The sequence below is a fragment of the Centrocercus urophasianus genome, unplaced genomic scaffold (assembly GCF_019232065.1).
Source record: "Centrocercus urophasianus isolate 14NV4802_14NV808 unplaced genomic scaffold, USGS_Curo_1.0 seq_14, whole genome shotgun sequence".
NCBI lineage: Eukaryota > Metazoa > Chordata > Aves > Galliformes > Phasianidae > Centrocercus > Centrocercus urophasianus.
Window position 1 is genome coordinate 42,784,208 of NW_024884586.1, and position 13,976 is coordinate 42,798,183.

The 13,976-nt window shown below is 40.7% G+C and overlaps 2 protein-coding genes across 5 annotated transcripts in view; one reads left to right on the forward strand and one right to left on the reverse strand.

Moving 5' to 3' along the window:
* Nucleotides 1-1,639: 1,639 nt before the first annotated feature.
* On the reverse strand, nucleotides 1,640-6,551 carry LOC122157775 (cyclin dependent kinase 2 interacting protein). 2 transcript variants are annotated; one of them, XM_042813843.1, is made up of 5 exons: nucleotides 6,520-6,551; nucleotides 5,835-6,003; nucleotides 4,550-4,676; nucleotides 3,413-3,542; nucleotides 1,640-1,965 (listed from the first exon to the last, which is right to left on the reverse strand). In XM_042813843.1, exons 1-5 carry the CDS (start codon nucleotides 6,524-6,526, stop codon nucleotides 1,763-1,765), a joined length of 636 nt encoding a protein of 211 aa, XP_042669777.1. In that variant the 5' UTR covers nucleotides 6,527-6,551; the 3' UTR covers nucleotides 1,640-1,762. The 2 variants fall into 2 exon arrangements, with proteins under 2 accessions (XP_042669777.1, XP_042669776.1); XM_042813842.1 differs by lacking the exon at nucleotides 6,520-6,551 and adding an exon at nucleotides 6,303-6,386.
* A 47-nt stretch (nucleotides 6,552-6,598) lies between these two features.
* TECPR2 (tectonin beta-propeller repeat containing 2) overlaps nucleotides 6,599-13,976 on the forward strand; it is a 37,993-nt gene continuing 30,615 nt past the window's right edge. Inside the window, exons 1-7 of one of the 3 annotated variants that reach the window (XM_042813328.1) lie at nucleotides 6,603-6,706; nucleotides 7,290-7,647; nucleotides 10,228-10,512; nucleotides 10,652-10,780; nucleotides 11,174-11,305; nucleotides 12,253-12,410; nucleotides 13,484-13,796. In XM_042813328.1, the coding sequence (XP_042669262.1) occupies nucleotides 10,279-10,512; nucleotides 10,652-10,780; nucleotides 11,174-11,305; nucleotides 12,253-12,410; nucleotides 13,484-13,796 (966 nt within the window). In that variant the 5' untranslated portion in view covers nucleotides 6,603-6,706; nucleotides 7,290-7,647; nucleotides 10,228-10,278. Of the gene's footprint in view, nucleotides 6,707-7,289; nucleotides 7,648-9,200; nucleotides 9,294-10,227; nucleotides 10,513-10,651; nucleotides 10,781-11,173; nucleotides 11,306-12,252; nucleotides 12,411-13,483; nucleotides 13,797-13,976 lie in introns of those variants that run through there. The other 2 variants (XM_042813327.1, XM_042813329.1) reach the window with 2 other exon arrangements.

Sequence of the window (13,976 nt, forward strand, 5' to 3'; positions counted from 1 at the left end):
AACTTTATATAAAAGCTTCTCTGCAGTGATGATTTTGCAGCAGTCTTCTGTCCTATAGCAACTAAAGAGCAAAGGGATTCACAAATATTAAGTCTCCTTCCTGAAGAGCTTAGTTCTTCTCAGAAATAAGAACAAACTACAATTTCCACCTGTGCAGAAAATGAGAACTTGTTTCCATACCCTATTGATCTGCTCATGGTAGGAAATACAACGTACCTACGCACATCTTAAAAGAGCAATTCTGTAAATGAACCCACTTTGTTTCTTTGCAAAATATTTTCCAACTATGAAAGTGTTTCCATAGTGACAAGGGTCTGGCCCTACTCAGATAAATTAAGGTGGCTGTTCAGCTGCTGCATAGGACACTTGCAAAGAAAAACAGTAAAAACTAGCAAAGCTCTCCCTGATTGATTGCATTCTTGAGGTACAGTAGAATTTCTTTTTAGACACTAGAAAGTTGGGCTAAGAATAGGACACTATGAAGCTGTCAGAAACAACTTCTGTTGAACACAGAAGAACACTCTTCTAATTCATGTATGTCCATTTGGTTGCTGCAGGCAACATTTGCATTTCCCTTACCAAGCCTATGAGGTTTCAGCTTGGAACTAGCTAAGCAAATCACCCTGTTTTTCCTATCACAAATCTGTGCCAGAATCGCTCTCTGTTAATGAGGTTTTTGTCGTATCAAACCACAGCTGCTATAGCCATTTCTTAGCAGCATGCACTTCACATTATTTTTAGTTCAAATAGTTGGTTTCAGGGAGAAATCAAGGGCAAACATCTTTCAGAGCACAGCAATGATTCAACAGCACCTAGGAATGCTATTTAACGGTGTGAAACGGAAGACCTAAAGCAACATTTCATATAAGGAGCAGGTCATACGTGCAATCAGTAAGAGGGAGGAATTTGGATTATTAATCTTAAGTAAGAAAGAAGGCCTAAATTCACAAAATATCAGGGGTTGAATTAGAATCCATCAACCCTAATGATAGAACAGCTGCAGAGTTTCCAAGTTGTAATACACTTTGCTGAAAAGTGCTAATTTGAAAGAACAGCCAACAGTTATTAAAGGCTTGGTGAGTGTCACAGCTTTTCTGTGCCATCCAGGTCTGATGCAGTGGTATGCAAAGGGATTATTATGTCTTTAGGAATGAAAGCAAATAAGGGTATTGAATTCCTTTTAGCATTTAGCTTTTGTGGTAACTGTTCTTCCCAAACATACTCTCTACTCTCTTTTTCCAAGAAAGGCAGAAAGCAGCACAAAAAAAGGAAAGCAAAAATTTGAGCTGCCAGTGCTTGTTAGAAAAAGAACACTGGCCATGTTAACAACAACAACAACAACAAAAAAAAGCACCACCAAACACATCAAGCAGCAGTGAATTTCTATGGTAAGAGCAACAATGTAGATATTTTAGAACATCAAGACTTGGAAAGTAGTTAATTGTTCCAGGTATCTATGTGCATTGAATCTCCTCCCTGAGACCACTACAGAAGTGCTCATCTCTCATTATGGAGCACTTGTACCATGAAGCATCTAAACAACCTCCTACCCATAGCCTCTGTCATATGCTTAAAAAGGATTAAAGCAACCAAAACCAGATTGTCCGTGAAGAAAAGAGTATCAGCTGAGACAAAGTAATAAATACAAAAAATATTTTTAATAAGTTTTACAAAAACTTAATTTACTTGGTGAGCCTCGTCCATTTGTCATTTCAGTTTCATGTAAGCATCATTAGAAGCAAGTCGAGCAACATTTGAAATTCTAGCACTGTCTGTGCCCTGTTTCCAGAAGCATGGCTTCAAGCAGTAGTTTGCTGCTGTTGTCAAGGTAAGGCTGGTATAACCATGATGATAAATAGACCATCATCAGATCCTGGTTAGCAGAATGAGCAATTTCTTGTACGATTGTTTGCTTGAGTTGTAGTTCCTTCTTGTACATTTCAGAAAGCTTCAGAGAAACCTCATCTGAAATGGATTGAAAAAACCAAGCCCACTGATGGTAAGAGATCAGCAGTTTGCTTAGTGCTGAATTACACCCGTACTATCGATCACTAAAAGAACAAAAGCTGTTCCCCACATTTAAACATCTTCTTTCTTACACAGTCAATAACGTTGTATACTGGAGCATAAAATGCTGAATAGTTTAGTCAGTTTCTGGACCTACTTTTAAAACACTAGTGATTTTGATATGCATCCCCTTTTAATTCTAGAACAAGCAGTGGTATTGGTTTTCAGGGCAGTTGTTATAGCCATTCTTTTAAATAACTGAAATGCTATTTAAGATTTTGCAATGCTATCTTAATGTAGGAACTTCCAGTCATCACTGATTTTATCTAATCCAGAGAATGTCCTCGCAGGCTGTCAAGCCCTTCAGCAATGCATGATTGCCAATAAGAAACACCAATAGTGAAGAATAACGAGGAAACAGGACAACTGACCAAACCCGAAGTGCATAATGTAAAAGCTAATATTGTTACTAGTTACACTGGTAATATATATAGTGGCTTTAAAATACATTTATATAATCATCTATTTGATTGATTTTCTAAAAAAAAAGTCGCCACATAAATTCATTGTAAAGAGACTGATTTTTGTTTCTAACTTAATCTGAACTATTGCTACTTTAAGAGGATTTATTCTTCCCAAAGAGAAGACCATCACTAAATGATTCAGTCACAATGACTGTTTTGACAGTGCTTGGTTGTCATCATCATTCTTAACCTTTGATGTTGACGAACTAGTATGTAAGATTCCCACTGGCTTGTGGTAGTGAAATAAGAAGCAGGACTTTCACAAGGCATGACTTTCACTGCACAGAGAAGCCAGCTGGTTTGCATGCAGTTAGGCTTCTCTACACTAGAATAGCAGTTAGGAAACTACCTTTTGCAACCAAGTGAATCCAAAGAAGATTGATAGTAACAGAAGACAGAAACAACATTCTTTACTTATCTGGACTGATACTGTGATAAGAGCTACTTTTCTTTGTTTGCCTGAGAATTAACTGAGGAGTATCTCATTCTTTGCATTCGAGGATTTTATTTCGGTGTCAAGTAACAGGTCTGTCTGTAGCCAACAGCTTAACATTACCAAACTGCAAAATTGTCTCTCTCTACAAAAGATGTGGCTGTTGCAGCTTGGGCACGGGAAGCTGCTGACAAGCTCAGTTGTAAGCTATAATTGTTGCATGTCAGACAATGCTTGGCAATTCATACAAGCAGTCATCAGCAGTAATCCTAAACCAAGGAATGCACTTGTGTGTTTATCGATTAGTCAATTATAAAGAAGACTGATTCACATACTTTCTCTCTCCAAGGGAGGATAAACAGATATAAAAGGGTGTATTTTCCAGTCCTATGTTGGATGACTTCAACGACAGAGTGCGTTTATCTAAAATGATCAATAATTTACTTACAGAAGTACGCTGTGGGCCATGTGTGAAACAGGGGTGCTGTGCAACTGCCAGCTCCATGGTGGAACTTCTCCAAATCACAGATTCCTTTGGTAGTCGAAGAGAGCCTTTCCATTTTCAGATGTATTTTTGTCTGAAAACAATGAATACATAAAACTAATGAGTATCTCAGGAACATTAAGTCACTATAGTCTTCAGCATTTTTTAAACACTTTCTGAAGACTCTATTTAGTCTCAGCATTTCTAACTCACTTTTTTTTTAATTCCAATTAGGAATCAAAGCTGGAACTTACATAGAGAATTAATGAAATACCCTAAAATTTCAGATGCTGCAGATAATTACTGATTCTGATTTTGCATAAAAAGGAAAACACCCAGATTACTTTGCTTCTTCCCACAGAATGCAATCTGAAGAAAATCTGAGTGCTCCTGCTTATTCTAAATACTGGTCTGGTAGCCTGTTTGTACAAAAAGCCTATCTGTTATCTTTTTAATGATCCTCCAAAATGGCTAAAGGCTGTAAAAGTCACGTTTTTCATCAAAAATTTTACATCTCAGTACTGAGCAAAAACTTCCTGTCTGAAGTGTGAAACTGGAATGTGACATTAATTCCTGGCAATGTATCCAGAAAGAAGGTGGGCAGAATAATAGTGATCTTTCTCTACTCCTTATAGAAAGAATGAGCTCTGCACAGAAAGTACTGGTAGGCAGACTGAAAGTGTAACTGCATAATGTCTGAGCAAAGATAGCTGCAATGGATATCACGGCAGATAAAGCACTACTCTGTGCTTTAAGTTGGTGTTTACTTTGTTCTAAACAGAGGGGATATTTGGGATAAGAAAACAGACATCAAGTGCATTTTTAGAATGGGTTATTATATGACTTGTTTTCAGAGGATCACATTATAAATAACATTATAAGTGGGGAGTTAATTTTAAGCAGAAGGTAGATATGAAAACAACTTTCCAATCCATCAAGCAATCAAACAAATGGAGCATGCTAGATTTATATTAAGGTTTGAAGGCAATGAAGCATGAATAAAAATCCCCGATTTTATGCTTACAACAGATACTTAACATCATGTGCTTATGTTGTACTTGAAAACTGTTGATACTACTAAGACTGAAAAATGAATATTACCATTTTTTTTAAGGTCTCCAGTAACTCTGTGCAGCAATTGTCCAGTTCTTCATTGTATTTTGGAGACGGCTTTTCAGATTCTGCGGTACTGCTGTCACAGGTTACCTCCAGTTTGTTATCTTGAAATCTGAAGCAGAAACGTAAGTCAAGGTTTACTCAAGCTGTGCAGACTTATAGTCCATGTGATCTGGTCCCGCAGAATCTCTCAGAGGTTGTTCATGAGAATTTCTATATAAAACCAGAAAGGAACATAGCTAACCATATCAGCAATTAAGGCTGGTAAACTTCAGAAGAACATGGGGTTTCTCTGCTTTAGAGTCTGTGCTCAAAAACACCCCAAAACACTCACAAATGTTAAGATAACACCTTTTTCTACTTCACCTTGTCTCTGACAGGGGAGAATGCATGCCAGGCTTCAACTGGCCCAGCCAACAGCCTGGTACCTCCCCACAGTCACTTTCACTGACAGTTTGCCATAAGATTTAACTGCAAACCAGAGCAGCTACTGAGCAGGCACATGTCCTGTCTTGCTGACTCTCCCACTTCTCTTGCTTTACTTTCCTGTAAACATTGACAGAGCAGAGCGAGGTGCTAGAGAGAAAAAGCAACATCTGAGACCTTTACAGCAAAATATTCCTGAGCCTGTCAGAACTCTATCAAACAAACCCTGTTCACCTGTCAGACTTCAGAAGCTACTTCTCAAAACCCTGATTGTTGGAAGGTTTTTCTTCACAGCACGATGACAAAATTCTACCAAAATCATTTTACTGTTTTGTTTTGTTTTTCCCCAAACCATCACTGTTATAACTTCTTCTGACCATATGAAAACACAGATTTATTTTTCTTAAAATCTGCTGAACTCTTGACTAAAGTAAAATTTGGTAATATTGGCGTCAGTGTCAATATATACAAGAGTAAAGAAACACTTGCATCTCTGTCACAAATCTCTGCGTAGGCACAGATTTGTAGGACTTGGTTCTAATTTTGTACATTCCATAAGTATTTTAAATAGCCATTATGCTTGGGTATGTGTAATAAACATTTTTTGTTTCTTGCAAATGCCCCTACCTTAAGAGATTATTTTAGCATTTATGAGACATTTACATCTTATTTGAATGTTTTATGGAACCAAAAAATGCAGCCTCTGAGTTAAGAATTCACTCATCCTCTCAGACTTGTTCTATCACCAGTCTCCAAAAAATTTTGTAGTGAAGAAAACAGATTAATTTCTCAGTAAGGCAATCCTCATGCTGTCTTTACTTGTATATGTTACCAGCATACTTACTGCTCACTGATCTTCATGTTGACTATTTTGTTGGCAGTAGAAAATCCATTGTCATTCAGTCTCTCCCATTTCATCATCAAGTTATGCCAGTCTGCTGCATTATCTTTAATTTTTCTTGCACTGACAGATAGAACAGGTCTTCTTGGAGTCCCATCAGCAGGGCTTTTTGCTATGTAAGAAAAAAATGGGAAGTTCACTGAAAACATATGGAAATAAATCAGTGTGGCTGAGACGAGGGAAAGGTTTTTTATAGTAAGGGTGCCCCATCCCTGCGGACATTCAAGGTCAGGCTGGAGGGGCTCTGAGCACCTGGTGGAGCTGTGGGTGTCCCTGTTCAGTGCAGGGGGTTGGACTGGATGGCCTTTAAGGGTCCCTTCCAACTCAAACGATTTTGTGATTCAGTGAAAACGCAATTTACGTTAACCACATTAGTTACATTCCTCACCTATCAGTTTTGTTACTACTTACACGAATTAAAAGCGTATTCCGAGATGCGATACTTTAGCACGGACAACATGACTCCTATCTCTGCCCACAGAGCGTCTCAGAGCGTCTCAGAGCGTCTCAGCGCGCCTCCCCGCAGCCCCCCGCTGCCCCCCTGCTCTGCCATCCCGCTCTAAATCCAGGCAGGCGGCGCCCAGCGGCGGGCTACAAGACCGGCCCGCTCCCTCCTTCCCTCACTCACCCGCCATAGCGGCGCCCGCGGAAGTGCGCTCACGTCCGGCCCCGCCCAGGCCCGGCCCCGCCGAGCGGCTCAGGCTGGGGGGCCGCCGCCGGTGCCTCGGGGCCCGAGCGGAGCAGCATCCCCTCCTTCCGGTCCGTCTCTCCTCACGCCCCGCCGGCAGCTGTGACCGCTCCCGGCTCCTGAGCAGGTGAGCGCCGCCGCGTCTCCGTGCGGCCTCTGTCTCGGCTGTTTGCCGCCGCGGTGGAGCGGCCAACGGCTCTGGTGCGGCCGGCGGAGCTTCCCCGTCTCCTTCCCCTACTCGTGGAGAGGGACGCGGGCGAGCGCCTGACGGAAGCCCGCTTCCAAGCAGGAAGGCTGCGGTGGGCGCGGGCGGCGGCGCCGGGCGGGCGTTGTGCGCGGGGCGACTGAGGGGATCCGGGCCGCGGCGGGCGCTTCCTCCGCAGCTTTGCAGGGCTGAGGGGAGCTCGGGGCGCGGCGCGGCGAGGGTCGGAGGAGAAAGTTCGCCCCGAGAGCGTGCTGTGCTCCGGTGTGTGCGGGCAGCAGCGCGGATCGGCCTTTTCGCAGCCCCTGTCACCCAGCGTTGTTTCTTGTTTGTGTTCCCCACCCCCCCCCGCCTTCTGAAGAAACGCCAGAAATGCAGCGTTTCGTGGGTAGCTCAGAGCCGTGTGTGCGTAATTCGGTGATAGCTACCTGAAAACGTGAGTTCTGAAACAAAAAGCGTTTGTGGCTGGCAGCACGTGTCCGAGGTCAGAATTTGTCCCTCTCCAAAGGGCGTGAATGTACGGGATTTATTTCTGTCGAAGAGCTGAACAGCAGAGCTGTATACAGAGGATGCCTGGTTCGGAGAAAAGCAGCGACAGCTTTGGCCTCTCGTGCTGAGTCTGTGACACACAGCCAGCTGAGCGTCTGTCTGAGCGCAGGATTATCCCCCACACTGGCCGTCCCTGTGAGGCAACGCTGAGCCCTCTGCAAGGAAAGGCAGCAACAGCTCTGCTTTTCAAAATGTTCACTTAACACAATACCTAAGTGCTGTCTGCAAGTTGCCAAGGGAGGATTCTGATCTGGTTTTCAATGGGCAGCATCAGGTGTCGCCTGTGCTCTGCATCCACTGCTTAGTGCTTGCTCCAGGTGAGTGCTGACACAGTGCTGCTGAGCCAACAGCTGTCTGCAGAGACAGCCCTCTGCTTGCTTTTGGTTAACAAAGATAAAATAGAATCTTGATAGTAAATAGGAAACCATATATGATGTGTAGGTGTAATTGGAGATTGAAGACTGTAGAGGAGAATGATTGCGTTTACAGAAAGCGTCTGAGTGTGTAGGGTTGTGCTGTAATTCCCTGCTCCCTTATACATTTGTTTGGCTTAATTAGCGGTATTTTTAGTAAAGTGATGATTGGAGCTTCCAGTTATATTTTTACACAAACAGTGCAAGTACTCAAGATTAAACTAATTTCTTTGTTGACAAGAAATTACAGTTTATTAAGACAATTTCAATTGTATAGGATGAATAAATTATAGAAAAGAAAAATAAACATTAGTGTTTACAACTTCTTCATTAGAGGAAAGAGTGATAATGTTGTACAGTAATTTTAGGAGAAATGAGACCCCTAACCAGACTGCATTTTTCAAGTTTAATTCAGTATATAACAAAAAATAATTCCGTACAGTGCTTTGGGATGGGGAGAACGTATTATTATCAAATACTTTCCCATATATATATATATATATGTTCCATATATATATATATATATATATATATATATATACATATATTTTCTATTTATATTAAAAACAAAGAAAAAAACAGAGGTAGGGTTATTGTAGGAGGAAGGAGAGCACACTTTTTTCTGAGTTATAGAAGTTTCTGTAGTTTGTAATAGGTTATTTTTTCAACAACTGCATTTGAGCTGTAAGAGTAATGGATGGAAAACGAGAGAGAGAGAGAATTTTAAGGACTGTGAGGTCCTTTGGCAGCTGGGAAATGTGCAGTGGTTCCAGGTGCGGGAGCATCTTAGCGTGGTGAGAGGCTGATGTCAGCTGAAGAGGTGACAAAGAGGAATTAAAGAAATAAACGTGAAGTTCATGAAGCAGTAATTGGGGAGTTTATGGCAGAAGTTTACGTTAGAGGAAGCTTTGTGTGGGACTCAGGGCAGAGTCTGGGTTTCAGTTAAAAAAAAAAACAAACAGAAAGTCAACTAGGAGGCATTAAAATTGCATAACCAGCAAAGCAGCATGGCTAGGGGTGCAAGCAGGAGACTTCAGCAGTAGATTTTGTTGATGTTTAGTTGTCTGTATGGATAGAAGGTAGAAAATGTTAGGGGAAAGGAGTTCTAAAATACAGATAGGGAAGAGATGTGCGTAAATATTATATAAAAGTGGTGATTAGGTTGTTTGTGACTTAGTCAACAACTCCATAAAGAACTCTTGCCTGAGAAGCAGTTTGGACACATTCATCTGCTAATCCCTGTGATATGTTATGAAATAGGTGTCACGACTGTTGTGAACAGTGCCAGAGTGGAATTATTTTCCATCAAGCAGTAAGATTTACCACAGTTAGGAACATCTGATAATTGCTGTTAGCTTTTTCAGTGGCTGGTTTATTTTTTTGTAACTGAGAACATAGGAGTTCAGGAACAACTCTCAATTTCTGCTGTCTTGTCTAACATGGGCTTGAATGGGCAGTGCATCAGAAGTAATCCCTTGGATTTGGTGGAGTTGCGTGTTGACAGCAAGTGTTGCAGGGCACGAAGCCAGCACGGCGAATCCTCTAGCACAGTAAGTGACAGAGCTTGGAAATTGAGACATCAGAGCTTTTCACAGTAGTGGAGATATTAAACGAGTGCAGCAATGTTATTTCTAATTTAGTTGAGATACGCTGTAAGCAACGCGTGAAGCTGTGAAACAAATACCATGTTCATCCTTAGAGCAATACTAACTAGGCAAAATAGGACATACCACGCAGACTGCACGAGGAATATTTTTCAGAACAATTTTCAGCATTTCTGTGTTTTGCTGTACTTCTGTTTCTTTTTTCTTTAAGGAAGTTACAACTGCTGAAGCTAAAGAAAGTCTTTAACATTGCTTGCTTAAGTAACTGTAGAAAGCTCTCTTCTCTCCAGATATCCACAATTCTCCTCTTGGAAAGCTGCATTTGTTTTTGTGGAGCTGTAAACCACTCTGTTGATTGGGTTTGCTTGTAGCAAATGATTTCTTGAGGCCGGGGGCAAGGAGAATGGGGAACTGAACATAAAAACTAGATTGACACTTCGATCTCACTATGCCTGCTTAAACAGTGAACATCCTGTGCTCTCACTTCTGGCAAGGTTGAGGGGAGAATCTTCAGACAGATGAAGAAATGTTCGTGTGGATTGTTCTGTGCCAGGCACAGCCCATACAGATCTTTCACTAGCCAACTGAGTTCAAATTACTCTATCTTCTCCACTTTGATAAGCTGCAAGGAAAAAAGCTTATCCCAGAATTAGCAGTTACCATGCATCCTTAGATTACTGAACTGAAGAAAATAAGCTTTTTCTAAAGAATGAGTGTTCTAAGAACAGCTTACGTCCCCTAGGAGAGTTAAGCTTTTGGTTTTTTATACTAAACAAAATCTGACAATTTCTGCATGCCTACTTGTTAGGCAGTGACTTTCTGTTAACTACTTGTTATCTCCAAGGAAGTTAATGGATTATCTTTTGATTTTGTCTTTCAGATTTCCTTATGCCATGAAGTATATGTGTTTATTTCAGCCTTGAAATTACTGATGCCAGTGCTTGCTATGGCATCTGTGGCTTCACCAGTTCTATTTAAGGAGTTTTGTCCCTTATATTATCTACTCAATGCCATTCCAACAAAGATCCAAAAAGGCTTTCGCTCTATTGTGGTGTACCTCACGGCACTTGATACCAATGGCGACTACATTGCAGTGGGAAGCAGCATTGGAATGCTTTATCTCTACTGCAGACATTTAAACCAGATGAAGAAATATAATTTTGAGGTAAATACAAACTTTTAACTGCGTTCCTTCTAATCAAGTTTTTATCTGTGCTAAGGTGCTCAGAATTGAGTGGCTATTCAAAACTGGTTCTTTGACTCTCAGTAACTCTGCAAGTTTTATGTATGGTTTCTTCCAACAGGGGAAGTGTGAATCTATAACTTTTGTGAAGCTGCTGAGCTGTTTTGATGATCTAGTTGCTGTTGGTACAGCCTCGGGTCGAGTTGCAGTTTTTCAGCTTGTGTCTTCATTGCCTGGAAGAAATAAACAGGTAAATCTTTGCTTTTGGCTAAACTGTGAGATTGGTTATGGTGAATCCTAGTAGAGTATTATGGGGATTCTTTGTAATAGTGAAAAACAGAGAATTTTGCCTGATAAAGTGTGAATGTTCTATGCTTCGTATGTTAAGCTTAGAAAAGCAGTGATCTTAAAACATTTTTTTCATTACAAAAGGAACTTAATCAAAAATTCTTCTGCTGTACTCATCTGTAGTAGCTGACTGAGCTATTCAGTGGTGAGTTGTTTGTTATTTGTTTGCTCTAACAGAAATTGGAACGACTTGCATTTTTGGATTGAAGCTCTGATTTATCAGTCCGAGTCACCAAGTAGGCGTTGTGTCTGTGTTTGCCCTTCATTCTTGTCTTTCTTTGGTATTGTTTCACAGCTTCGGCGATTCGATGTTGCTGGTATCCACAAAAGTAGCATTACGGCTTTAGCTTGGAGTCCCAATGGAATGAAATTATTTTCCGGAGATGACAGAGGGAAGATTGTCTACTCTGCCCTCGATCTAGACCACGTAAAAGACCCTTATTCTAATTTACAACTTTCTGGGGGAAGGAAAAAAGCTTCTGTGTTGAAATACGTAGCAGTTAGTGAATTGCTTCATGTCATGTGGTTAGTTGGATTGTTGTATTGGTGTGTGAACTCATAGGCAGCTGTGCGTGCACCCGTGAAGTTGACCAGTGGGAATCCTTTGCAACAGCTTTAAGAAATATAAAATGGGAAGGATCAGTATTTTTAGTTTTTATTTCTGAAACAACTGTACACCTCTTCAGATTTCAGCAAATAATTTTTCCTTGCTTACTTGGAAAGAGTACACTCAAACGATGCAGCTTGCTGGTTCACTGGATTGTTGGAGTTTTTGTTTTTTCCAACATCTCAGTCTAGAGGTGTAGAATGAAAACAGGATTGGGTTCTACTGGGTGGCTCTACTGTGTTACCAGAGAGTGGGATTTTTCTGATCATTTTTGAATTAATATGGACCTGGGATGTCAACATAACAAGTACTAACTTGTTTAAACTTTTCTTCGCACATATGAAAACAGCAGCCGTCCTGATTTATCTGTGATTCTTGGGTGAGCTAGGACTGCCAATGACCAATATGACAGAAAGTTTTAATGTCACCAAACGTAACAGTTGTCACTGCTTCCTGTAGCCTGGCAGTGGAGGAGAAGAAAGAAAATACATATTTGAGGGTTTCTGTTGAGTTCAAATGAAATAAGCTAAATTCCCAGGGAAATTGAATTTCATTGTGCATACCAGCAGTCGCATGCTATCTAACAACTCTCTTGTCTGCATAAAGTAACTTTGTGTTCAATAAGTGAACATGATGGAACAGCAGGCCAAAAGTCGCTTTTTGCGTGTTTTAACATTTTTGGGTGTGTTCTTTTGCTTAAAGCGTTTGTTATTATCGTATGTTTTTTAGAAAGTTTGACTGTTACTAATTTCATGTATCTTTAAAAGGGTGTTTGCAACTCCAGCCTTGTGCTGGAAGAGCCATCTTCGATTGTCCAGTTGGATTACAACCAGAAAGTGCTGCTTGTCTCCACTTTACAACGAACCATACTATTTTACACGGAAGAGAGATCTGTCAAGCAAGTTGGAACACAGCCCAGAAAAAAGTAACCCTCATAAAATCTTGATGCAGGCACATTAGTTAATTCTAGCTTTTCAGGATGGATTATAGAAGGGGTGACCTAAGCAGTGAAATTAATAGAACAGAGCAGTCCACTTACAAAAAATGCAGTTAGACTAGCCATGTATGCTCAAACGTGAAATGACAATTCTGCTTACTTAGAAAGTTGGTTGCAAATGTATTACAGTCTTTTTGTTTGCAATGCAAAAATTATTTAAGGTGTTTTCTTGTCTAAACTGAAAGCACTGTTAAACTTTGCAGTCCCTCACTCTTCACTGTGGCTTGGGGTGAGCAACCATTGTAAACAGTGGTCTGTCTCGTGGATGATGTATTACCTAATGCAGTCAGTGACTTAATTTCTGGGTTTTTTTAACACCCCAAAGTGAATTAAAAGGAATGTGTATAGTAATCACTTAAGGCTAGGAACTTCTAGTATGGCTTCCTGGCATCTTTTATTGTGTTATCATTCTGGGTTATGGAAGAAGAGGATACTTGGTATTGGATCGGCATGACTGACTGCATCTGGAAACATTGGAAAGTGACTCCTTAGAGGGGGTTTATAACAAATGTTTCGTACGGATAATGATATGAACACCAAGGACCCTCTTACTTTTTTACTTTTTCAGTGATAGTGCTTTTATATGCAAAGATTTTAACAGCTGAGATCTGTTCCTTGCAAATAGAGGTTGTCAGTTTCTTAGCGTTCTGTAGTGGAGTTTTGCTTGTTTTCATCAATACTGAGAGAAGGATGGCTGCATAGTAGGATCTTTCTAGGATGGACAGAGTGGTGTCGGGGCTGTGAGTCGTGTTGGAGGGGGGGGTCACTTGTCTAACAGACTTGATGTCTGACACCTCAAACTGAGGGAAAACCCATGTTACTTGGTAGTACAGTTCTTGTTTTATATGTATTTCAGACATTTGATGGAATACTTCAATTGAACAACATTTTTAATGTTGATAACCTGCAGTTGTATATTTATGAGTAAGTTTATTAGTCTTAACATTTGTTTCCGTGTTGTGTGTACAGCTTTTAAAATACATTCTTGTTTTGTATTTTAGCAGTGGCAAATTTGGAGCATGTTTTATACCTGGCCTCTGTAAGCAGACTGATCTGACGCTGTTTGCTGCCAGACCTGGGCTTCGCCTCTGGAAATCTGATGTTCATGGAACTGTTCAGGCCACGTTCATCTTGAAAGATTTATTTGCTGGAGGAATACAAACTTTTGAATTGTATCCTCGTTTGGAACCACCCGACAGAGGAGGTTACAGCTCCCCAGAGAAACACCTTGGCCTTGTTTCATGCTTTTTTCGAGAAGGATGGGTGCTGACCTGGAATGAGTACAGCATCTATTTATTAGACACCGTGAACCAGGTAGATGAATTTTATGGGTGCATATTCTGTTTCTTGCTTTTGTTCATGCTATGTTGTGGGACTTTTTTGGGTTGTGTCCTCATACTCCTATGGTTTAGACTCATGCCAAATCCTAAAAAGGTTTTCTCCCTCTTCAGGTTGTCGTTGCAAGGATATACTCACAATATTTGTATATTAAAT